Consider the following 27,176-nt stretch of genomic DNA (forward strand, 5'->3'; position numbering starts at 1 on the left):
CCCCTCTCTGCGATCGCCGGTCTATCTGCTGGATAGTCAGTTGACAGAAATCTCTGGTTTGTCCACCAGCGATCAAAGTCTGAAAGTTGTTATAATGGATACTTCAGAGTACCATTCCGAAATGTTCTTAGGATTGTTCTGTTAGAATAGATGCTTTCGCAGTTGTCGGTGTTCTCGTCCTAGACTTACACATATTTTCAGCTGCAGGCTGGTATGGTTACGGTCTAGGATTTACTTCTTCGGTAGTGATCGATAGTTTGAGTTTAGCCATTTCAACGTGGGGACCTTGTCCCGGTGTCATCTTCACTCTAGTTTGTAGATTTCTTAACCATTCGTGATGTCCGGCTTACCGTGGGTCTCTTTGGTATAAAATGTACATTTTGTCATGAGTGGTTTTATACACTTCTGGGAGAAGGGGCGGTTAACCACTGATTTGGTTAAGGCTTCATATGGAACACATTTTCCTAATTTCGAAGGTTAACATCACATCTTTTCACAAATAGTTTCATATGTAATCATATACATTTCACAACATTTAGAGGTAAACCCCATAATTGAGAAGTGTACACAACCAAAGACAAAGTAATGTCACCAAATGAGACACACTTGACATGACTGTCCCTTAAGTGTCTACGGACCATTTCAACTGCTTGGAATACAGAAATACTCTTCAATTATTCCAAATTTGATGTCCAAGTGTTTCTTTGTGTTCCACAGTTTACATTCCAATCTCGAACACTACAGAGTATAGGGACAGCGTATTTTACAACCGCCATAAAGCAGCGCCCTCTCCCGCAGAAGCGGACCCGCTGTAACCTGATCCTTCAGATCTTCACAGGAGAGTCATGACGCCTCCCAGTTCCACCCATGACTGCGCCCCTGCCCAGTCATGTGAAATCCATAGATTAGGGCGTAATGAATTTATTTCAATTGACTGATTTCCCTATATGAACTGTAACTCAGTAAAATCTCTGAAATTGTTGCCTTATATGTTTGTGTGTGTGAGAGAGTAGAAGAGGGTAATTTTGTCATTTCTGGAAATGAGGTTGTCTTAGATGGATCACAAAGATAAGGACTAGAATTCCCTTTTTTACTAGCCAAGTAAATTTCCAAACTTGAGGATAATAACGGATATTTGACTTTACGGGAAGAGGAATGTCTGTACAGGAAGTAGATAATATTTAGAATGGCTGACTGTCTTTCTCCCTACAGTCGAGTGTCTGTTTCCTGTCTGTGTTTGTTGCTATTTACGTTTATAGTTTGTTTACTTGTCTCTGCAGGCGTTTGAGCTGGCCACTGGGGACTACTTGTTTGAGCCCCATTCCGGGGAAGATTACTCCAGGGACGAAGGTAATGATACGTACTCTGCTGCTTGATTTGGATCTACGTAGGCTGGTCTTTTCCTGTTGTAGTGTTCCGATGGTTGTCTCTACGCTGTAGCAGTCTGTTTTTAATGGATGTTGAATGTAGGGCTATATATATATATATATATATATATATATATATATATATATATATATATATTTTATGTTGAAAATGGCAGATATGTACATGTTGGAAATTGCTTCAACTGCCTAATATGCAAGGAAGAGCCATTTTGGATTTGTGACATTAACCAATGGCCTACTGGGAAAAGCTTTACCAAAATACGAATGCGTTGTCATTTAATCTCCATCACTTTTTGGGTTTTAGTTGGTCCTAAATATGAATTAATGATTTTTAAAAACCAACAATGATGCTTTTTTGCAGTAGGCGGTGTGTGTATTCGATGGTACAATACTGTGCAATGCGTTTGGTGGTACACTATTGTATGATTTGAATAGTAGTCCAGTTGACAATATAAACACCACGGTTTGTGTAAGTCCTTTAATGATATTAGTTGAATAGTCATTTGGGCTCTCCAACCCTGTTCTTGGAGAGTTATGGTCCTGTAGGTTTTCACTACAACGCTTATCTAACGCACCTGATTAATTAACTGGGTGATGTAACTAATCAGGTTAGTTACAACTGGAGTTGAATCAGGTTAGTTACAACTGGAGTTGAATCGGGTTAGTTACAACTGGAGTTGAATCGGGTTAGTTACAACTGGGGTTGAATCGGGTTAGTTACAACTGGGGTTGAATCGGGTTAGTTACAACTGGGGTTGAATCGGGTTAGTTACAACTGGGGTTGAATCGGGTTAGTTACAACTGGGGTTGAATCGGGTTAGTTACAACTGGGGTTGAATCGGGTTAGTTACAACTGGGGTTGAATCGGGTTAGTTACAACTGGGGTTGAATCGGGTTAGTTACAACTGGGGTTGAATCGGGTTAGTTACAACTGGGGTTGAATCGGGTTAGTTACAACTGGGGTTGAAGTGAGAACCTACAGGAGGATAGCTCTCCAGGAACAGGGTTGGAGTGAGAACCTACAGGAGAATAGCTCTCCAGGAACAGGGTTGGAGAGACCTGGTTTAGCATACGTCAGCTAGCCTGGTCCTATACATTGTGCTTTTAGCCAACTATTCCATCATTGTCATGCCATATATTTCCAGAAGAGTTGGCAGCAGTAGTTATAGTCCATCTTTAAAGGACCAGTTTCCCAGATATTTTAAGCCTAGCCTTGGACTAAAAACCATGTTCAGTGTAGATCTTCCATTGAAAGTGCTTTTTAGTCCCAAGGAAACCTGTTTGGTGTTTATTGGACATTATTGTTATGAGTAAATCTATGATCATGTGATGTTGGGTACCTACCTGCATTCCTGTGTCTATTTCCGCTGTAACAAATTGGAGCCATATTTCTGAAGATGGTGCCCACATATCCCCCCCGCCCCTTCTCCTACTCATCCCTCATTCACCTCATCCTTACGTTACTCTTCAGCTGTTCTCCACCTCCTTTGCTGCCTCTGTACTATGCTTTGCTCACATCTACATGTGCAGTGACCTATTTCAGTTTGTAGCGGCTTGATTTGTTTCAGTGGCGTGTTGTTGGCTGAAAAAGCCCCGGGATACGCTACATCTAACTGGCACGCCGTGGCATGTGCGGCCTTATAAGGAGGAATGTCATTTCAGTTTACTCTATGATGTCTTCAGGTGCTGCTGTCAGCTACATGCTAGCTATCTCCTACTGCTCACACCTTGCATCTAAACACTTCCTTACAGATTGTGTGTGTGTGTGTGTATACTGCCTTGATGAGTTTCTGTCTCCATTTCTAACAGCTAACCCTCTATGAATGACTTCATTACCATTCTCCATCTTACTGGTGTGTCTTGTGTGAAACAGAAACCAGGTGTCTTGCCCAACTCCGTTGGTCATTGTTACAAGACTTCAGTCCACTGATAGAGGCTTTCTGCACTAAAAACCTCTCTTCAAACCACTGTAGTTGTTTGGTTGTCAAAGAGACAGTGGGCTTTTTCTGTAGAATTGGAATCATTCTAAGGTTTTGTCATACATGTGCGTCATTTCATGTCATTACGCCGTCATCTTTATCCATTTGTCTTAATATGCTGCCACTTGGCTCTGTTCTGCTTCTTCACCATCCCCTCTATTTCCCTGTATCCCCTGCTTTCTCTCCTCCACTTTGTCTCCCCCCTCTCTTTCTGCTCTCTCCCTTTCCCCTGTTCTATCCCTCTCTCTCTGTGACCTGCCCCGGGCCTCCAGACCACCTAGCTCTGATTATTGAGCTGTTGGGGAAAGTTCCCCGCCACTATGCACTGAGTGGGAAATTCTCACAGGAATACTTCACCAGAAGAGGTATGCTACTGTGTGTCTGTGGACTGCCCTGGGGGACGTGGGAGGGGTGTCGGGAGAGTAGGGTGGTAACGCAGGCAAGGTCCTCTGATAGCAACAAAAGTCCCACCACCCAATTGCTAACGTTCCAATGTCCGGTTGGTACCAACTATAGTAGGGATTGGTTGAAGTTCAATTCAAATCTCCCGACCAACCGATCTAAGCCATTATGACACCAATGTCGATGAACATTTGCTAATCAACTTGATTGGAGGTAAACAACACACCTCTCGCCTCGTCATGAGCCGTCCGGCCGTTATCGAGAACCACATACCGGATTGTTAACAGGGTCGTTAGCATTAGGGGAAAAATGACAATTTCTTGCCCCAACCTAGCATAATATGGCTCAATATCTATGTGTTGGATAAGGAGACTACAGCATCCATAAAGTGATTATTAGACTTGCCACCTTTCGGACTGAAATATGTATAATTTATTGCTCTCGTGCTATCTTTTTTTTGTAGAATTTCTGACAATAATAACATGTTATACCAGTCAGATAAGAGCTAACCTTGGCTAGGTAGCTAACCAACAAGCGATGAATGCTAGATATATTTTGCCAAGTAAGGTTTTTAATATAAGGCTAAAGTCATGTCTAAACTGCTGACCTAGACTCTTGCGTGTAATCAGAGGACTAACAAATAAGCTAGCGAACGTTCTTGGCTGCTATGCTAGCCAGTTAATGTTGTGTGCTAGCTACAATCAATGAGGCATTGCTTAAGTTTACTACCGAACTAGCTAGCTGAGCCAACGTTACCCCACAATACTACTATAACAAAATTTTGATAATATATGATAGCTACATTCTTCCACAAAACATAGCTAGCTAAATAGGCTCAAAGCAAACGGCAAACTTTGAATGTGTCACAGAGCTAACTAACTACCTTAGAATGCATGCAATGGGCATTGCAAAACTAGCTAGGTAGGCTGCTCAATAGAGCAAGCTACAGTAAGACAAGGTAGACAGATTTCAAACAGGACAAACACTGCAGTTAGCTATGCTACATTTCATCGACCTAAGAATAACCAAGACTACAACACACACCATAGTCGAGAAAACATTCTTTAACTCTTATGGCTGCATCCCGCAAACGGGATCGATATGACAACAGCCAGTGAACGTGCAGGGCGCCAAATTCAAACAGAAATCTCATAATTAAAATTCCTCAAACATACTTGTCTTATATCATTTTAAAGGTATTCTTGTTGTTAATCCCACCAAAGTGTCCGATTTCAAATATGCTTTTCAGCGAAAGCACTACAAACGATTATGTTAGGTCACCACCAAACCACAATAAGCACAGCAATTTTTTCAGCGAAATATAGCAGTCACAAAAAGCAGAAATGGAGAGAAAATTAATCACTGACCTTTGTTGATCTTCATCAGATGACACTCATAGGACTTCATGTTACACAATACATGCATGTTTTGTTTGATAACTCAGATTTTTTTTTATAAATATGAACATTAACTTTAACTGCCTCTGAAACCCGGATCCGGGATCCCCCCCCCCCCCACCCCCCTCACACTGTTTAGCATCGCTAGCATAGCGTCACATTTAAATAGTAGCATCTAAATATCATTAAATCACAAGTCCAAGACACCTAATGAAAGATACAGATCTTGTGAATCAAGTCACCATTTCAGATTTTTAAAATGTTTTACAGGGAAGACAAAATATGTAAATCTATTAGCTAACCATGTTAGCAAAAGACACCCTTTTTCTTTGTCCACCATTTTTTCTCAACACCAGTAGCTATCACCAATTCGGCTAAACTAAGATATTGATAGCCACTAACCAAGAAAAAAGCTCATCAGATGACAGTCTGATAACATATTTATGGTATAGGATAGGTTTTGTTAGAAAAATGTGCATATTTCAGGTATAAATCATAGTTTGCCATTGCAGCCAGCATCACAAATCTCACCAAAGCTCCTAGAATTACTACAGACAGCAACGTGTATTACCCATTTACTCATCATAAAACATTTCTTAAAAATACACAGCACATAGCAATGGAAAGACACAGATCTTGTGAATTCAGACAACATTTCAGATTTTCTATGTGTTTTACGGCGAAAACACAATAAATCGTTATATTAGCATACCACATACGCAAACGTTACCCGAGCACTGATTCTAGCCAAAGAGAGCGATATCATATCATCGCCAAAATATATTAATTTTTTCACTAACCTTCTCAGAATCCTTCAGATGACACTCCTGTAACATCATATTACAACATACATATACAGTTTGTTCGAAAATGTGCATATTTAGCCATAAAAAAAACGTGGTTATACAATGAAAATAGTAGCAAAACAAGCCTGGTAAAGTCGGTCGCCATCTTTGAGTGATCTAGTTTAATCAATAGCTAATCATATACTTGACTAAAAAATACAGGGTTGACAGGAATCGAAAGACAAATTAGTTCTTAATGCAATCGCTGATTTACATTTTTTTAATTATCCTTACTTTTCAATACAGGTTGCGCCAAGCGAAGCTATAGCAAACAAGATGGCGACATAAACGTTTAACATTTATCGACAAACACGATTTATCATCATAAATTGTTCTTACTGTGAGCTGTTCTTCCATCAGAATCTTGGACAAAGAATTCTTTCTTGGGTCTAATCTTCTTTTGGTCGAAAGATGTCCACTTGCCCGTCGAAATGCCCACTAACGTACGACCGGGAGCCCGAAATGTGCCCAGCGCGTCAAAGTGCACAACAAAGCAATGCCTCAAAATCGCACTAAACGGATATAAATTGCTATGAAACGGTTTAAATTAACTACCTTATGATGTTTTTAACTCCTATAACGACTAGAAACATGTACGGAAAAATATAACTGGCTACACTAATGCTTGGAAAAGGAGCCGTTCAGTGTCCTCCGCGCGCATGACGCATCTGGGAAAAAGTTCCTACCTACACGTGTTTTTGTTTCATAGGGGCTGTGATTGGGCAATCGACACCATTCAAATCGTCATCACGTAAAGGCATCCAGGGGAAGACGTAAGCAGTGTCCGTATCCTCATAGCAATAACAGTGGCCTTAAAACTGACTTCAGATCAGGGGCCAAAATGTGTGAAATCTGACTCCATGTCAGGGAAATTGCTGTAGAATGACTTCTGTTCCACTCAGAGACAAAATTCCAACGCCTATAGAAACTAGAGACTGTTTTCTATCCAATAATAGTAATAATATGCATATTGTACGAAAATGAATTTAGTAGGAAGCCGTTTAATCTGTAATGCAATTATGCTAATGAGAAAACAGCACCCCCTGTAGTCGCAAGAAGTTAACATTGGCGCGTTACATTCACTAGTTCCAAAAACATCAAGGGATTTTGCATAGCAACATCGTTTCAACAGAAATACTCATCATAAATGTAGATGATAATACACGTGGAATTATAGATATACCTCTCCTTAATGCAACCACTGTGTCAGATTTCAAAAAACAATTACGGAAAAAGCAAACCATGCAATAATATGAGAATAATAGCCAAATTACTCGCCATGTTGGAGTCAACAGAAACCAGAAAAAACATGATAAATGTTTCCTTACCTTTGATGAACTTCATCAGAATGCAGTCCTAGGAATCCCAGGTCCACAATAAATGCTTGATTTGTTCGATAATGTCCGTTATTTATGTCCAATTAGCTACTTTGGTTAGCACGTTTGGTAAACAATTCCAAAGTCACAAAGCGCGTCCACTATAACGTGACAATGTCCAAAAGTTCCATAAGTCAGTAGAAACATGTCAAACGATGTACTGAATCGATCTTTAGAATGTTGTTAACATACATCTTGAATAACGTTCCAACCGAAGAATTAGATTGACTTCAGTTGAGCGATGGAACGGAGCTGCCTATCACGTGAACGTGCGTGGTCAAAGCATGGTCAGTTCGTGGCAGTGGTGACTAATTCCTGTCTCCTTCGGCCCCCCTTCACATTAGTCATCAGACAAAGTTCTATTGACTGTTGACATCTAGTGGAAGCCGTAGGAAGTGAAAACCCATAAATATCTCGCTGTAATTTCAATGAGAGCTTGGTTGAAAATCTGCCACCCTCAGAAAAAAATCCAAACAGGAAGTGGAACTTCTCAGTTTTTTGCCTGCCATATGAGTTCTGTTATACTCACAGACATAATTCAAACCGTTTTAGAAACTTCAGAGTGTTTTCTATCCAATAATAATATGCAAATATTAGCAACTATGACTGAGGAGCAGGCCGTTTACTCTGGGCACCTCTGGGCACCTTTCATCCAAGCTACTCAATACTGCCCCTGCAGCCATAAGAAGTTAATAACCATCGCCCGGTTTCCCGATAGCGATGGAACTCGAGCGTTTTTTTTTTACGATTCAGCATTTCAATAACGGCCGACGAACTCTCACGCGTTTCCCAAAACACCACATAGGGACAACTTTCCATACGCACATCGTTAGAGCGTGTGTCTTTACTGGTTTGAAAGGCAGTGATGCTCTCGGTTCTCGGTTTTTAAAATCTTTCCTTAACATTTAGATACTGATCATGGATCAGCTCCTCGTGAGAAAATCATCACCTATGGCAAATATTGAGGCGGCTTATTTTAATGCTTAGGCTATGCACTAAAGCAAATATTTGACACATTGTGCATATGTTAGGCCTACATATCAAGAAATTGGTGCAATTAGCAAAATAATACTCAATTGATTGAACATAAAATTGATTTCAATATCATTTTAAATATATAGGCCAATGCAAGCTACTGTATTTTAATGCCTTCGTCACGGTTTTCATTTGAAGCATATGTTTACCCTTTGCTTGTTTATAACAAATTGCTAAGACAACAGAAAAGTTGTCAGGCTCTATAGACCTCCTATATGAGGGACTGTATCTAACAGACCACCACTTGATGTAATGTTGGGCACCGACTGACCAAACATTGTTTTATGAAATATTTATGTTTCTCAATGACATTGCTAAATAAAGGTTTAAGGAACTGGTCAGGCACCACATTAATAATAAAGCAAAGCTTGCTTTCATATAGTAGTAAACCAGCTTGAAAAGGTAGTGGAATGGGATCAAATTGTATTTCATTGGTCACATCCCTGTGATTAGCAGACGTTATTGCGAGTGTAGCAAAATGCTTGATTAGTGTGGTGTGTGAAGGATCCAATACTTTAACTTCTATGTGGTATAAATTACGTTATTGTGGGAGCACCTCTAAGAGAATGAATTGGGCTGTTTTGAGAAGGTTTGAATCCTATGCAACCTTCAGGATTCCAATCTAGCCATGCCAAAAAGAGTTGACCTGTCAGGCAATCTGCAAATCTGTGACTCAAAACCACCAGATATTTGCAATAAAACGAATGATCTAAAACAAAAATGTTAGTTCCAAAAACAATTAAAAAAAATAAATAAATATGTAACAACTTACAGGCACTCTCTGTCTAGAGTACACTGCTGCCAGGGCGTCATGGCAACTACCTAATTGAATTCAAAATGTTGTGTCTCAACAATGTGGTCTAAACTACAACGTATGCGAATAGGCAGAAAATAATTATGGAGTTACACTTTTTTTTAAAGATAATTGACGTTAAAGGTTAAATGAATTTGTAAGCTTTTAAATTACACCTTTTTGACTTTTTTTGTTGACTACTTTCTGACTTCTTTCATAGGCAAGCATGTTTTAAATCTAAACGTATGCTGTCAAAAAGTAATTGAATTTTAAATTGATTGACCCCTGTACTTAGTTTTAAGTGGGTTTAAAAGGGATTGTACACCACAAGTAACGGTGGGTTCTTCTAAGTGCTGTCAGACTGACCCCCTCTCAACCCCCCCTCGCCCCTCCACCCAGGGTGGGCCTGTGACTGGAACACTGTCTGATGAATATGTTGTTGGTGTCGTCCACCCCCCCCCCCCCCTCTTTTCTTACTCTTATTTTGTCAGACCATATTGCATTGATCATTGAGCTGCTGGGGCAAGTCCCACGCAAACTCATAACGGCTGGGAAATATTCCAAGGATTTTTTCACCAAGAAAGGTAAAGTTTTTAAATGAAGACCTGTCACCCCGTTGTTGTAAATACCAACATTGGTGCGTGTAGTTCATAGTGATGTTTATTTTTAAATCTGGATGTTTCTCTATGCTCAATAGTAGTCTGTTAAATCACAATCACAGGTTTACTGCTGAATGACGGTCTTAAATTCTATGTGTAGCAAGAGAATAAAGAACGTTTTAATGACAGTCTTGGGTGTGTGTGTCATTGTATTATGTCCCCCTGTCATGGTGGTGTGATGAGAAACCCCGTCTGACTGACCTACCTAACCCTGCTCTCTTTCTGAGACTGACTGTCTAACCCTGCTCTCTTTCTGAGACTGACTGTGTCTAACCCTGCTCTCTTTCTGAGACTGACTGTGTCTAACCCTGCTCTCTTTCTGAGACTGACTGTGTCTAACCCTGCTCTCTTTCTGAGACTGACTGTGTCTAACCCTGCTCTCTTTCTGAGACTGACTGTGTCTAACCCTGCTCTCTTTCTGAGACTGACTGTGTCTAACCCTGCTCTCTTTCTGAGACTGACTGTGTCTAACCCTGCTCTCTTTCTGAGACTGACTGTGTCTAACCCTGCTCTCTTTCTGAGACTGACTGTGTCTAACCCTGCTCTCTCTGAGACTGACTGTGTCTAACCCTGCTCTCTTTCTGAGACTGACTGTGTCTAACCCTGCTCTCTTTCTGAGACTGACTGTGTCTAACCCTGCTCTCTTTCTGAGACTGACTGTGTCTAACCCTGCTCTCTTTCTGAGACTGACTGTGTCTAACCCTGCTCTCTTTCTGAGACTGACTGTCTGTCTAACCCTGCTCTCTTTGAGACTGACTGTCTGTCTAACCCTGCTCTCTTTGAGACTGACTGTCTCTGTGTCTAACCCTGCTCTCTCTCTGAGACTGACTGTCTCTGTGTCTAACCCTGCTCTCTCTCTGAGACTGACTGTCTCTGTGTCTAACCCTGCTCTCTTTCTGAGACTGTCTGTGTCTAACCCTGCTCTCTTTCTGAGACTGACTGTGTCTAACCCTGCTCTCTCTGAGACTGACTGTGTCTAACCCTGCTCTCTCTGAGACTGACTGTCTCTGTGTCTAACCCTGCTCTCTTTCTGAGACTGACTGTGTCTAACCCTGCTCTCTTTCTGAGACTGACTGTGTCTAACCCTGCTCTCTTTCTGAGACTGACTGTGTCTAACCCTGCTCTCTTTCTGAGACTGACTGTGTCTAACCCTGCTCTCTTTGAGACTGACTGTCTGTCTAACCCTGCTCTCTCTCTGAGACTGACTGTCTCTGTGTCTAACCCTGCTCTCTTTCTGAGACTGACTGTGTCTAACCCTGCTCTCTTTCTGAGACTGTCTGTGTCTAACCCTGCTCTCTTTCTGAGACTGTCTGTGTCTAACCCTGCTCTCTCTGAGACTGACTGTCTCTGTCTAACCCTGCTCTCTCTGAGACTGACTGTCTCTGTCTAACCCTGCTCTCTTTCTGAGACTGACTGTGTCTAACCCTGCTCTCTCTGAGACTGACTGTCTCTGTGTCTAACCCTGCTCTCTTTCTGAGACTGACTGTCTCTGTGTCTAACCCTGCTCTCTTTCTGAGACTGACTGTGCTGTCTTGTGTCTAACCCTGCTCTCTTTGAGACTGACTGTCTCTCTGTCTAACCCTGCTCTCTTTCTGAGACTGACTGTCTCTCTGTCTAACCCTGCTCTCTTTCTGAGACTGACTGTCTCTGTGTCTAACCCTGCTCTCTTTCTGAGACTGACTGTGTCTAACCCTGCTCTCTTTCTGAGACTGACTGTGTCTAACCCTGCTCTCTTTCTGAGACTGACTGTGTCTAACCCTGCTCTCTTTCTGAGACTGACTGTGTCTAACCCTGCTCTCTTTCTGAGACTGACTGTCTCTGTGTCTAACCCTGCTCTCTTTCTGAGACTGACTGTGCTGTCTTGTGTCTAACCCTGCTCTCTTTGAGACTGACTGTCTCTGTGTCTAACCCTGCTCTCTTTCTGAGACTGACTGTCTCTGTGTCTAACCCTGCTCTCTTTCTGAGACTGACTGTGCTGTCTTGTGTCTAACCCTGCTCTCTTTGAGACTGACTGTCTCTCTGTCTAACCCTGCTCTCTTTCTGAGACTGACTGTCTCTCTGTCTAACCCTGCTCTCTTTCTGAGACTGACTGTCTCTGTGTCTAACCCTGCTCTCTTTCTGAGACTGACTGTGTCTAACCCTGCTCTCTTTCTGAGACTGACTGTGTCTAACCCTGCTCTCTTTCTGAGACTGACTGTGTCTAACCCTGCTCTCTTTCTGAGACTGACTGTGTCTAACCCTGCTCTCTTTCTGAGACTGACTGTGTCTAACCCTGCTCTCTTTCTGAGACTGACTGTGTCTAACCCTGCTCTCTTTCTGAGACTGACTGTGTCTAACCCTGCTCTCTTTCTGAGACTGACTGTGTCTAACCCTGCTCTCTTTCTGAGACTGACTGTGTCTAACCCTGCTCTCTTTCTGAGACTGACTGTGTCTAACCCTGCTCTCTTTCTGAGACTGACTGTGTCTAACCCTGCTCTCTTTCTGAGACTGACTGTGTCTAACCCTGCTCTCTTTCTGAGACTGACTGTGTCTAACCCTGCTCTCTTTCTGAGACTGACTGTCTAACCCTGCTCTCTTTCTGAGACTGACTGTGTCTAACCCTGCTCTCTTTCTGAGACTGACTGTGTCTAACCCTGCTCTCTTTCTGAGACTGACTGTCTGTCTAACCCTGCTCTCTTTGAGACTGACTGTCTGTCTAACCCTGCTCTCTTTGAGACTGACTGTCTGTCTAACCCTGCTCTCTTTGAGACTGACTGTCTCTGTGTCTAACCCTGCTCTCTTTGAGACTGACTGTCTCTGTGTCTAACCCTGCTCTCTCTCTGAGACTGACTGTCTCTGTGTCTAACCCTGCTCTCTCTCTGAGACTGACTGTGTCTAACCCTGCTCTCTTTCTGAGACTGTCTGTGTCTAACCCTGCTCTCTTTCTGAGACTGTCTCTGTGTCTAACCCTGCTCTCTCTGAGACTGACTGTCTCTGTGTCTAACCCTGCTCTCTTTCTGAGACTGACTGTGTCTAACCCTGCTCTCTTTCTGAGACTGACTGTGTCTGTGTCTAACCCTGCTCTCTTTCTGAGACTGACTGTGTCTAACCCTGCTCTCTTTGAGACTGACTGTCTGTCTAACCCTGCTCTCTCTCTGAGACTGACTGTCTCTGTGTCTAACCCTGCTCTCTTTCTGAGACTGACTGTGTCTAACCCTGCTCTCTTTCTGAGACTGACTGTGTCTAACCCTGCTCTCTTTCTGAGACTGTCTGTGTCTAACCCTGCTCTCTTTCTGAGACTGTCTGTGTCTAACCCTGCTCTCTCTGAGACTGACTGTCTCTGTCTAACCCTGCTCTCTCTGAGACTGACTGTCTCTGTCTAACCCTGCTCTCTTTCTGAGACTGACTGTGTCTAACCCTGCTCTCTCTGAGACTGACTGTCTCTGTGTCTAACCCTGCTCTCTTTCTGAGACTGACTGTGCTGTCTTGTGTCTAACCCTGCTCTCTTTGAGACTGACTGTCTCTCTGTCTAACCCTGCTCTCTTTCTGAGACTGACTGTCTCTGTGTCTAACCCTGCTCTCTTTCTGAGACTGACTGTCTCTGTGTCTAACCCTGCTCTCTTTCTGAGACTGACTGTGTCTAACCCTGCTCTCTTTCTGAGACTGACTGTGTCTAACCCTGCTCTCTTTCTGAGACTGACTGTGTCTAACCCTGCTCTCTTTCTGAGACTGACTGTGTCTAACCCTGCTCTCTTTCTGAGACTGACTGTGTCTAACCCTGCTCTCTTTCTGAGACTGACTGTGTCTAACCCTGCTCTCTTTCTGAGACTGACTGTGTCTAACCCTGCTCTCTTTCTGAGACTGACTGTGTCTAACCCTGCTCTCTTTCTGAGACTGACTGTCTCTGTGTCTAACCCTGCTCTCTTTGAGACTGACTGTCTCTGTGTCTAACCCTGCTCTCTTTGAGACTGACTGTCTCTGTGTCTAACCCTGCTCTCTTTCTGAGACTGACTGTCTCTGTCTAACCCTGCTCTCTTTCTGAGACTGACTGTCTCTGTGTCTAACCCTGCTCTCTTTCTGAGACTGACTGTCTCTGTGTCTAACCCTGCTCTCTTTCTGTGTCTAACCCTGCTCTCTTTCTGAGACTGACTGTCTCTGTGTCTAACCCTGCTCTTTCCTAGGTGACCTGAAGCACATCACCAAGCTGAAGCCATGGGGGTTACTAGAGGTGCTGCAGGATAAGTATGAGTGGCCCAAAGAGGAGACTGATTGTTTCGCCGACTTCCTCCTCCCCATGCTGGAGCTGGTACCAGAGAAGAGGGCCACGGCCGCAGACTGCCTGCGCCACCCCTGGATCGCCCCCCAGTGACAGCCTCCAGTACTGCAAATCAAAATACCCTGATGCCTGTTCAGTAGGCAAACATTGGAATGTTGCAGATAACTGTCATGACGTGATTCCCTTTTCTACATGTCATAGAGGCATTAATGTTTCTATCAGAACATTCCAGAACGTTTTGTCCTGCTGAATGCACCCCCTTGGCCTGTATTGCCCTCCCCAATGGAGCCTTCCAACCACTGCAATGTAAAACCATGTAGCCATGTTCAGGAGGATGTAAAGTTACTGAACCTTCAGATGTATGGCGGTGAACAGAGATACGATCATCTGTCAAATAGAATAGGGAATTGGGTCCACTTTATTCATTCAATTTCTATCTTCAATGTCACGTTTTTTTTTTTTTTTTTTTTGTCATTTAGCAGTCACGCTTATCCAGAGCAACTAAGTGTCTGCTAAATGAGTGAAAAGTAAAATGAGCGTTTCATTTTCCTAAATACACCCCTGGATGTATTCCCTCTAGTGGTCATCTCTGGTCACTGCGATGCAAATTAAACCCCTCACAAGAGACTTGTTGCAACAGAGCACTTTCCAATTCAACCATATCTGAGATGACTAATTTATTTCTGTTTTTTGATTTGTTTTGTTACATTGTGTTCTTATTATCATCAAGGAGTGTCTGTAAGCTTTTATTTGTTTTCTTTGTACTGATTCTCTTTAAGTAAGCCAGTAGGCAACATTGGTTTATGGCAGTCCAGAATTCTGTGCTCCCGTACACTACTCACTTGTAAGAGGACTTGTCTTTGTAATTGTTGTTATTGTGACTCTCTCATCACCGTTTCGTTTTATACTTGCACAAGACCTGGAAAAGATCAATGAACTGCCCTTCACTTTTGTAGTCCTGTTTCCGTTAAATAACTTGATACCACTAGTTTTCTTTCCTCTGATAAATGTCATTGATGTCTGTCTATGTTACACCTTCACCCGTAAGGCATTTGTGTTTTGTATTAAGCGTACTATTAGGAAGTTGCACATAGAGGGCAGATGAACGGACTCGTAGGCTTCACTCTACTCTCTGACTGAACTATTTGTAGGTCTTCACCACCCATAAATACAATGGAGGACTGTCTTGCTATTTTTAGATCAGCCAGTAAAAACCATATTAACTGACAATGTTCAGAATCTGTTATAATACTAACTTTTCATATATTCACTTTCAGCCAATGGGAGACTAGTTTTGTGGGTTTAATTAAGTAATATGTTCATAACACCAGCCGAAAGAAGAGAAATTGTGAGAAGATATATAAAATTGTGTGTGTATATATATAAATAACTGTACCAAGGAATTTGCCTTTCTGTATATTACAGCCGTGTACAGTTTTTAACAAATCCTAGTGTGTGGCTGAAATGGCACCCTTTTCCCTATGTAGTGCCCTATGAAATAGGGTGCCATTTAGGGTGCACCCTACTATGTCTGGGTAGTATTGTGTCAATAAAGCATATGGAAGAAGTGTGCAAGCTCTTTTGTGTGGACGTCCGTCAGCTGTTAATGTCTCTTATTTGTCCGTAAGATGAGGTGTTGTAATGGTCAGGGTTTGGAAATGGGGGGGGGGGGCTGCGAAATGTAAAGCTAATTTTTAAATGTCTAAATGATTTCCTCGGGTTCCTCTTCATTTCAATACTGTAGTGATGTCCTAAGTAAATGTTTTCACCTCTGAGTTATTGGGGTCTACTGGAAGAGAAGGCCATTTACAGTTGAAGTCGGAAGTTTATGTACATTTAGGTTGGAGTCATTAAAACTTGTTTTTCAACCGCTCCGTGAATTTCTTGTTAAACTATAGTTGTATCAAGTCGGTTAGGACATCTACTTTGTGCATGACACAAGTAATTTTTCCAAAGATTGTTTACAGAAAGATTTCACTGTATCACAATTCCAGTGGGTCAGAAGTTTACAAACACTAAGTTGACTGCCTTTAAACAGCTTGGAAAATTCCAGAAAAGTATGTCATTGTTTTAGAAGCTTCTGATAGGCTAATTGACATCATTTGAGTCAATTGGAGGTGTACCTGTGGATGTATTTCAAGGCCTACCTTCAAACTCAGTGCTTCTTTGCTTGACATCATGGGAACATCAAAATAAATCAGCCAAGACCTCAGGGGGAAAAAATGGTGGACCTCCACAAGTCTGGTTCATCCTTGGGAGCAATTTTCAAACGCCTGAAGATACCACGTTCATCTGTACAAACAATAGTATGCAAGTATAAACACCATGGGACCACGCAGCCATCATACTGCTCAGGAAAGAGAAGCGTTCTGTCTCTTAGAGATGAATGTACTTTGGTGCGAAAAGTGCAAATCAATCACAGAACAACAGCAAAGGACCTTGTGAAGATGCTGGAGGAAACAGGTACAGAAGTATCTATATCCACAGTAAAACGAGTCCTATATCGATATAACCTGAAAGGCCGCTCAGCAAGGAAGAAGCCACTGCTCCAAAACCGCCATAAAAAGACAGATTACGGTTTACAGCTGCACATGGGGACAAAGATCGTACTTTTTGGAGCAATGTCCTCTGGTCTGATGATACAAAAATAGAATTGTTTGGCCATAATGACCATCGTTATGTTTGGAGGGAAAAGGGGGAGGCTTGCACGCGGAAGAACATCATCCCAACCGTGAAGCACGGGGGTGGCAGTATCATGTTGTGGGGATGCTTTGCTGCAGGAGGGACTGGTGCACTTCACAAAATAGATGGCATCATGAGGTAGGAAAATTATGTGGATATATTGAAGCAACATCTCAAGACATCGGTCAGGAAGTTAAAGCTTGGTCGCAAATGGGTCTCCCAAATGGACAATGACCCCAAGCATACTTCCAAAGTTATGGCTTAAGGAAAACAAAGCCAAGGTGTTGGAGTGGCCATCACAAAGCCCTGACCTCAATCCTATAGAACATTTGTGGCCAGAACTGAAAAAGCGTGTGCGAGCAATGAGGCCTACAAACCTGACTCAGTTACACCAGCTCTGTCAGGAGGAATGGGCCAAAATTCACCCAACTTATTGTGGGAAGCTTGTTGAAGGCTACACAAAACATTTGCCCCAAGTTAAACAATTTCAAGGCAATGATACCTAATATTAATTGAGTGTATGTAAACGTCTGACATACTGGGAATGTGATGAAAGAAATTAAAGCTGAAATAAGTCATTCTCTACTATTATTCTGACATTTCACATTCTTAAAATAAAGTGGTGACCCTAACAGACCTAAGACAGGGATTTTTTTACTAGGATTAAATGTCAGGAATTGTGAAAAACTGAGTTTAAATGTATTTGGCTAAGGTGTATGTAAACTTCCGACTTCAACTGTGCATCAAGCTCCGTTTCGCCAGTCAGGGTTAATCACACATATTTGAAATGTCAATTTAAGACACTATAAAATTGTATACCACCCCACACCGTACAATAAAACAAAAGGTCTTCATGTTATCAGTTCTGCAATGCCTCTTGTCAAGCTTGAGTCTTTGCCCAACTACTGTTGATGGGACAGTTTTTCATGAGAAGCACAATGAACTTACCAAGGAACAGAAAACTTTAGAATTTCATTCTAAAGTAAAAAAGTAAAATGTGTATTGACGATTGTACACTTATTGTTTACAGAGAACATTTAATTCATCCAAAATATTACAATAAAACTTTAATTACCAAGGCTCAAAAGAGAGCAAAACACCACATGAAAACAGGGTGCTGTTGGGGACAGTACAGTCTAAAGAACTGCCCTCTAGCATAATAAGTCATAAAACATGTTTTTGGAGGAAAGGACACCTTTGTGTATAAACACTAGCCGTGGAGGCCTTGCCGTATACCTGGCCTGATAATCACGAGTGCCAGAATGATGCATTGTTCTTCCGTCTCTTCTTACTCCAGTGCCTCATTGCTTTTCTGGAATGGAAACAGTATGAATGAAAATTAGATAAAAAAAATAGGGAGATGTCCTGAGATAATCCCCAGTGTCCCACACTCCAGGCCATTTACTCTTCTGTATCCCTCATGCTACAACCCCCCCCTCCCAATTTGCTTTTAAATTAATCCCTCATACAACAAATATCCCCTAATTTGATTCTCTCACCTTGCCCCTCCACTTCGAAGTCATCCGGCAGCAGTTTGTCCTGTCTGTTACCCAGTGTGAAGGCTAGGAAGGCCAGGATGAGAGAGTCCAAGACACAGATCATAGCCAGGATGTAGGCCCACCTCACTGTACAGTTCCCCAGGGTGTACTTGCCTGTCCGCTCGCCACACATCCTCTTCACCTCCGGGGCGTCCCAGCCGTCAGGGTAGATCATACAGCCCATCACCATCAGGATGGCTGGGGAGGGAGGGACGGACAGGCAGACATTACCGTTAGGGTTATCAGGTGTGCCAAACTCATTTTCACCGTGGGCCGCATTCGGTCTTCACCGTGGTCCGGAGGGCCACAAATATTCACCGTCAAAATTCGTTAAAAATACTGTAATTCTCTATCCATCACTTTTTGAATTTTTGATGCTCCCTGACTGTTTAGCTTTTGTTTTGATGACTGTTATCAAGCTGGACAGAGTGAAGAGACTAAATTACTTATCAAGCTGGACAGAGTGAAGAGACTAAATTACTTATCAAGCTGTACAGAGTGAAGAGACTATAAATGACTGTTATCTAGCTGGTCAGAGTGAAGAGACTATAAATGACTGTTATCTAGCTGGTCAGAGTGTAGAGACTAAATGACTGTTATCAAGCTGGACAGAGTGAAGAGACTATAAATGACTGTTATCAAGCTGGACAGAGTGAAGAGACTATAAATGACTGTTATCAAGATGGACAGAGTGAAGAGACTATAAATGACTGTTATCTAGCTGGTCAGAGTGTAGAGACTAAATGACTGTTATCAAGCTGGACAGAGTGAAGAGACTATAAATGACTGTTATCAAGATGGACAGAGTGTAGAGACTATAAATGACTGTTATCAAGATGGACAGAATGAAGAGACTATAAATGACTGTTATCAAGATGGACAGAGTGAAGAGACTATAAATGACTGTTATCAAGCTGGACAGAGTGAAGAGACTATAAATGACTGTTATCAAGATGGACAGAGTGAAGAGACTATAAATGACTGTTATCAAGATGGACAGAGTGAAGAGACTATAAATGACTGTTATCAAGCTGGACAGAGTGAAGAGACTATAAATGACTGTTATCAAGATGGACAGAATGAAGAGACTATAAATGACTGTTATCAAGATGGACAGAGTGAAGAGACTATAAATGACTGTTATCAAGATGGACAGAATGAAGAGACTATAAATGACTGTTATCAAGCTGGACAGAGTGAAGAGACTATAAATGACTGTTATCAAGATGGACAGAGTGAAGAGACTATAAATGACTGTTATCTAGCTGGTCAGAGTGAAGAGACTATAAATGACTGTTATCTAGCTGGTCAGAGTGTAGAGACTAAATGACTGTTATCAAGCTGGACAGAGTGAAGAGACTATAAATGACTGTTATCAAGCTGGACAGAGTGAAGAGACTATAAATGACTGTTATCAAGATAGACAGAGTGAAGAGACTATAAATGACTGTTATCTAGCTGGTCAGAGTGTAGAGACTAAATGACTGTTATCAAGCTGGACAGAGTGAAGAGACTATAAATGACTGTTATCAAGATGGACAGAGTGTAGAGACTATAAATGACTGTTATCAAGATGGACAGAATGAAGAGACTATAAATGACTGTTATCAAGATGGACAGAGTGAAGAGACTATAAATGACTGTTATCAAGATGGACAGAGTGAAGAGACTATAAATGACTGTTATCAAGATGGACAGAGTGAAGAGACTATAAATGACTGTTATCAAGATGGACAGAGTGAAGAGACTATAAATGACTGTTATCAAGCTGGACAGAGTGAAGAGACTATAAATGACTGTTATCAAGATGGACAGAATGAAGAGACTATAAATGACTGTTATCAAGATGGACAGAGTGAAGAGACTATAAATGACTGTTATCAAGATGGACAGAATGAAGAGACTATAAATGACTGTTATCAAGCTGGACAGAGTGAAGAGACTATAAATGACTGTTATCAAGATGGACAGAGTGAAGAGACTATAAATGACTGTTATCAAGATGGACAGAATGAAGAGACTATAAATGACTGTTATCAAGATGGACAGAGTGAAGAGACTATAAATGACTGTTATCAAGCTAGACAGAGTGAAGAGACTGTAAATGTAGGTCCATAATAAATGAGAGTTTCAATTTTTTCTTTCTTTTCAATGTTGATTGAGATCGTTTTTACTTAAATAACTATAATTCTAAAATATAATGTACAAAACATTGGACACTGAGTGACAGACACATCTCAACATCAACTGTTCAGAGGAGACTGTGTGAATCAGGCCTTGAATTGCTGCAAAGAAACCACTACTAAAGGACACAAATAAGAATAGACTTGCTTGAAACACGAGCAATGGACATTAGACCGGTGGAAATCTGTCCTTTGGTCTGATGAGTCCAAATTTAAGATTTTTGGTTACAACCGCCGTGTCTTTGAGAGACGCAGAGTAGGTGAGCGGATTATCTACGCATGTGTGGTTTCCGCCGAGAAGCATGGAGGAGGTGTAATGGTGGGTGCTTTGCTGTTGACACTGTCTGTGATTTATTTAGAATTCAAGGCACACTTAACCAGCATGGCTACCACAGCATTCTGCCGCGATACGCCATCCCATCTGGTTTGCGCTTAGTGGGACTATCATTTTGTTTTTCAACAGGACAATGACCCAACACACCTCCAGGCTGTGTAAGGGATATTTGACCAAGAAGGAGAGTGATGGAGTGCTGCATCAGATGGCCTGGACTCCACAATCACCCGCCTTCAACCCATTTGAGATGGTTTGGGATGAGTTTGAACGCAGAGTGAAGGAAAAGCAGCCAACAAGTGCTCAGCATGTGGCAACTCCTTCAAGACTTTTGGAAAAGCATTCCTCATGAAGCTTGTTGAGAGAATGCCAAGAGTGTGCAAAGCTGTCGTCGAGGAAAAGGGTGGCTACTTTGAATAATCTAAAATATAGTTTGATTTGTTTAACACTTTTCGCTATTATTCTATAATGTAGAAAATAGTAAAAAATAAAAAAAATCCCTTGAATGAGTAGATGTGTCCAAACCTTTGACTGGTACTGTATATACACTACCGTTCAAAAGTGTGGGGTCACTTAGAAATGCAATAAAGCAATAAACTGGCCTTTTTTAGGCTAGTTGAGTATGTGGAGCATCAGCATTTGTGGGTTCGATTACAGGCTCAAAATGGGCAGAAACAAAGACCTTTATTCTGAAACTCGTCAGTCTATTCTTGTTCTGAGAAATGAAGGCTTTTACATGCGAGAAATTGCCAAAAAACTGAAGATCTCGTACAACGCTGTGTACTACTCCTTTCACAGAACAGCGCAAACGGGCTCTAACCAGAATAGAAAGAGGAGTGGGAGGCCCCGGTGCACAACTGAGCAAGAGGACATTAGAGTGTAATAATGATAATTACAACAATACTGAATGAACACTTATTTTAACTTAATATAATACATAAATAAATCTATTTAGTCTCAAATAAATAATGAAACATGCTCAATTTGGTTTACATAATGCACAAACACAGTGTTGGAGAAGAAAGTAAAAGTGCAATATGTGCCATGTAAAAAAGCTAACATTTAAGTTCCTTGCTCAGAACATATGAAAGCTGGTGGTTCAATATTCCCAGTTCTTCAATATTCCCAGTTAAGAAGTTTTAGGTTGTAGTTATTATAGGAATTATGACGAGTCCACTAATTCTCTAAATACCATTTGTATTTCATATACCTTTGACTATTGGATGTTCTTATAGGCACTATAGTATTACCAGCATAATCTCGGGAGTTGATAGGCTTGAAGTCATAAACAGCGCTGTGCTTCAAACATTGCTGAGAGCTGCTGGCAAACACAGGAAAATGCTTTTTGAATGAATGCTTACGAGCCTGCTGCTGCCTACCACCGCTCAGTCAGACTGCTCTATCAAATATCAAATCATAGACTTAACTATATTATAATAAACACAGAAAAACAAGCCTTAGGTCATTAATATGGTAAAATCCGGAAACTATCATTTTGAAAAAAAACATTTATTCTTTCAGTGAAATACGGAACCGTTCCGTATTATATCTAGCGGGTGGCATCCATCAGTCTAAATATTGCACAACCTTCAATGTTATGTCATAATTATGTAAAATTCTGGCAAATTAGTTCGCAACGAGCCAGGAGGCCCAAACGGTTGCATATACCCTGACTCTGTGTGCAATGAACGCAAGAGAAGTGACACAATTTCCCTAGTTAATATTGCCTGCTAACGTTAATTTATTTTAACTAAATATGCAGGTTTAAAAAACATACTTCTGTGTATTGATATTAAGAAAGGCGTTAAAGGTTAGGTACATTTGTGCAACGATTGTGCTTCTGTTAAATCATCTCCCGTTTGGCGAAGTAGGCTGTGATTCGATGATAAATTAACAGGCACCGCATTGACTATATGCAACGCAGGACAAGCTAGTTAACCTAGTAATATCATGAACCATGTGTAGTTAACTAGTGATTATGTGAAGATTGATTGTTTTTTATAAGATAAGTTTAATGCTAACTAGCAACTTACCTTACCTCCTTGCTGCACTCGTGTAACAGGTGGTCAGCCTGCCACGCAGTTTCCTCGTGAAATGCAATGTAATTGGACATAATCGGCATCCAAAAATGCTGATTACCGATTGTTATGAAAACTTGAAATCGGCCCTAATTAATCGGCCATGCCGTGTCGACCTCTACCTGTTTCTCAAACTAGACACTCTAATGTATTTGTCCTCTTGCTCAGTTGTGCACCGGGGCCTCCCACTCCTCTTTCTATTCTGGTTAGGGCCAGTTTGCGCTGTTCTGTGAAGGGAGTAGTACACAGCGTTGTACGAGATCTTCAGTTTCTTGGAAATTTCTCACATGGAATAGCCTTCATTTCTCAGAACAAGAATAGACTGATGAGTTTCAGAAGAAAGTCTTTGTTTCTGGCCATTTTGAGCCTGTAATCGAACCCACAAATGCTGATGCTCCAGATACTCAACTCATCTAAAGAAGGCCCGTTTTATTGCTTCTTTAATCAGATCAACAGTTTAACTGTGCTAACGTAATTACAAAAGGGGTTTCTAATGATCAATTAGCCTTTTAAATGATAAACTTGGATTAGTTAACACAATGTGCCATTGGAACACAGGAGTGATGGTTGCTGATAATGGGCCTCTGTATGCCTATGTATATATTCCATTTTAAAAATCAGCTGTTTCCAGCTACCATAGTCATTTACAACATTAACAATGTCTACACTGTATTTCTGATCAATTTGATGTTATTTTAATGGACTTTTTTTTGTTGCTTTTCTTTAAATAACAAGGACATTTCTAAGTGACCCCAAACTTTTGAACAGTATTGTATATATATGTTGTTTTTTTACTTAAAAGACCCACGGGATGGCTTGAATGAGTTTGACACGTTGGTTAGACAGTCAGATATGCAGACAGGGAGCTTCTTAGCCGTCAGGGTAGATCATACAGCCCATCAGGATGGCTGGGGACAGACCAAGGATATACACTGGCCTTGGAGACGTCCATATGTATTTGGACAGTAAAGCTAAACATTTTAATTTGTTTCCATACTCCAACATTTTGGATTTGAGATCAAATGTTCCTATTGGGAAGAATGTAATCTGAAACACAACCAAAATAAACTGCAAATGCATCCACGTTTGTGGAGTCACAAGCTTGATGTCATCATTAAGTACAAGGAATATGGAACCAAATACTACTATTTTGACTACTTTATTACACTGTAAGTGAATTTGTCCAAATACTTATGACTTCTTCAAATAGAGGGGGGGACTAGATACATAAAATGTTTTTATTTCTAAACGATTTAACAGATATGTATGAAAAAAATCCTAAAAATAAAAGGTGACATTCTGTACTGTCGCCTCATATGAAACATTTGATCTCAAATCCAAAATGCTGGAGTGTAGAGACACATTAACAATTTACTGTCTGAATACATATGGAGGTGAATGTATAGCAATACAGTGAATGATTGAGTGAATATGTACTGTATGTCTGTTTGTGAGACAGACAGACAGACAGACAGACAGACAGACAGACAGGCAGGCAGGCAGGCAGGCAGGCAGGCAGGCAGGCAGGCAGGCAGACAGACAGACAGACAGACAGACAGACAGACAGACAGACAGACAGACAGACAGAGTGGAGACTATCCACAATGGTTGTGCCAATAATACCTGATGTATCATAACTGTTGTGTCAAAAGCCTTGTACATCCGTTGTAAAACCTGAGTATGTACGGAGCCTTTCGTATAGATATAGACTTGTACTAAGAGACAAAACATTACATGTATCATGTCACATGTAATCCATCTACCCCTTGAAGGTAGGCGTGAACGTAGGTGTCAGAATCTGGACTCAAACAGAATCCCTTCGGGCTGGCGTCCACAGAGTTGTTGTCATCTGCTGACAAAAGCACTGGACCCAAGCCACCTCTGAAAGAGGAGAGATGTCACTGGGGAGTCACTGGACTATACACTATAGGTTTGTCACCTCTCCTGGACAACGGGGATGACAACTACAACCAGGGGCCGGTATGACTGTACATACCGTATGACTGTTTGTGAGCCAAGGGTTGCCTAGAGGCTGGATGAAGAGGTGGACCATCAAGGGCATTTTGAATACAATATACATTCTAATGTACAGGTTAGTTAGGTTAGAGAATGTCTTCTAATCTCACCTGATGCAAACTGCATCCACCCACAGATCTTGTAGACGCTCCCGGTGTTGCAGAACCAGAACAGAGTGAAACAGACCATACAGCCCACTATCAGCAGCATGGATGTACCCACGAAGAAGAGGGCTGTTCTAAAGGCTGGGGACGGGATGGACGCAAAGTCCAAGGCACTTCCTTTATGAAGGAGGAGGAGGAGCAGGTTGAGGGGGAGGAAGAGAAGAAGATTACTGCAATGATCTCTGATGTCCAATGAAAAAAAAAACTCCGAAAGACATACAGAATAGGCTACACATACAGAGAGGTTGGAGCAGAGGATGACATCATATTATTAGTATAGGATCTCTGTGGGTTGGAGAGGCTGGAGCAGAGGGCAGTCATACTACTATTAGTATAGGATCTCTGTGGGTTGGAGAGGCTGGAGCAGAGGGCAGTCATACTACTATTAGTATAGGATCTCTGTGGGTTAGAGAGGCTGGAGCAGAGGGCAGTCATACTACTATTAGTATAGGATCTCTGTGGGTTGGAGAGGCTGGAGCAGAGGGCAGCCATACTACTATTAGTATAGGATCTCTGTGGGTTGGAGAGGCTGGAGCAGAGGGCAGTCATACTACTATTAGTATAGGATCTCTGTGGGTTGGAGAGGCTGGAGCAGAGGGCAGTCATACTACTATTAGTATAGGATCTCTGTGGGTTAGAGAGGCTGGAGCAGAGGGCAGTCATACTACTATTAGTATAGGATCTCTGTGGGTTGGAGAGGCTGGAGCAGAGGGCAGTCATACTACGCCCATTGAGCAGTTTAGTGATTATTACAATGGTTCAAAGGGATGTGTTTTTTCATTCTCCTCACAGTTTTTACTCTGTACTGAAGAATGAACTGCTGACATTGTGTCAACGGTGGACTAATGAACAAAATACTAAAAAATAGTTATTGTGTAAAGTGACCCTTTAAAGGGGCAATCTGCTGTTGAAACAATTACAAAGCGGCTCCCTGGCACTGTTTCGGTAAAAATCGGCGGGATGGGACTGGAGAAATTTTAACACTCTCAAATGTATAGACAGAGCTATGGATGCAAGGACTGACCATCCATGATATCAAAATAATATTTGTAACCATACTTTGAGGCTATACAGTGATTGATTACATGTACTTTGTTTACAAACATTTGGAGTAAAACAATAGTTGAGGAGCAGAGCAGTGGGCAGCCTAAATAAAAAATGAAAATACCAGTGGGTGTAAATACTAAGCTTAACTAAGCTCATAAATTATATTCAAGAATCATCGGGTTCATATCACTTATTTTTATGTCCAAAAATAGATGTAGTAACTGCAGATTGACCCTTTGAGTGCCTTGCCTTTACAGATGAGCTCAGAGGTCAGCGCGTTGCCGATACAGTAGTGAAAGAGGCCGAAGTATCCGGCCTGCGGGGTGTTGACGCTGTCCCCGATCCAGTACGGTTGGATGAACACTACCATTTCTATGATGGAAAAACAGATGGTGAATATCGCCCACAGGACGCCGACGGCTCGCGCGTTCCTGACGTAGTTGGTGTGATAGATTTTGGCCGCCTCCTGTGCAGGGAGCATTTTCTCACTTTTTGATTTGGTCTCAACTTTCTCTGTTGTTGACATCTTGTTGACGAGGAAATAGACGTGGAAGATGCGCAGATAACTCTTCTCGAGTCACCAGAAAGTCACCCGTCTTGAGTCACTAGAGAGTATGAGCATGAATCTTTCAGGTGAGATACTTCTCAGCACTTACTGTCAGTTACTGTCCGTTTAAGTTTCTCTTCAATGCCAACTTGTTTTCAGTGAACGCTCCGTTTGGTCTGCCAGACACTTCCAAGGATCCAGATTAACTTGTCATATAAAATTATAATTGAATGTATAAAAGGAAGATTTAAGTCCACAAAACAAATCTTTTCTAATACAAGACCCACTGAGCGCTCAGGTCAATGTCTTTGTTTTACTTCGCCTTGAAGTCCGTGAGAAGATCAGTGCTCTGTAGCAGCCAACAGATCCTACTTGTTAAGAGTTGGTGTGTCTCCTAAGGTGTTGGAATCAAACCGTGCAAGTAATGGTGTGATATGTTGAATTATTCAAGGTAAGGAGAT

General features: G+C 41.6%; 2 protein-coding genes across 3 annotated transcripts in view; one reads left to right on the forward strand and one right to left on the reverse strand.

The window, feature by feature from the left end:
• LOC129829490 (SRSF protein kinase 1-like) overlaps nt 1-15,704 on the forward strand; it is a 35,736-nt gene extending 20,032 nt beyond the window's left edge. For both annotated transcript variants that reach the window (XM_055891197.1, XM_055891198.1), the window contains 3 exons: nt 1,281-1,350; nt 9,707-9,799; nt 14,035-15,704. In XM_055891197.1, coding sequence (XP_055747172.1) covers nt 1,281-1,350; nt 9,707-9,799; nt 14,035-14,222 — 351 coding nt within the window. In that variant the 3' untranslated portion in view covers nt 14,223-15,704. The remainder of the gene's footprint in view (nt 1-1,280; nt 1,351-9,706; nt 9,800-14,034) is intronic.
• Nucleotides 15,705-17,931: 2,227 nt separating this feature from the next.
• Nucleotides 17,932-26,694, reverse strand: LOC129829343 (LHFPL tetraspan subfamily member 5 protein-like). Its single transcript, XM_055891012.1, has 4 exons — nt 26,418-26,694; nt 25,068-25,238; nt 18,311-18,547; nt 17,932-18,123 (listed from the first exon to the last, which is right to left on the reverse strand). The coding sequence occupies exons 1-4, from the start codon at nt 26,692-26,694 to the stop codon at nt 18,113-18,115; spliced, it is 696 nt and encodes a 231-aa protein (XP_055746987.1). The 3' UTR covers nt 17,932-18,112.
• Nucleotides 26,695-27,176: the final 482 nt, after the last annotated feature.

This window comes from Salvelinus fontinalis, chromosome 31, assembly GCF_029448725.1.
Source record: "Salvelinus fontinalis isolate EN_2023a chromosome 31, ASM2944872v1, whole genome shotgun sequence".
Taxonomy (NCBI): Eukaryota; Metazoa; Chordata; class Actinopteri; order Salmoniformes; family Salmonidae; genus Salvelinus; species Salvelinus fontinalis.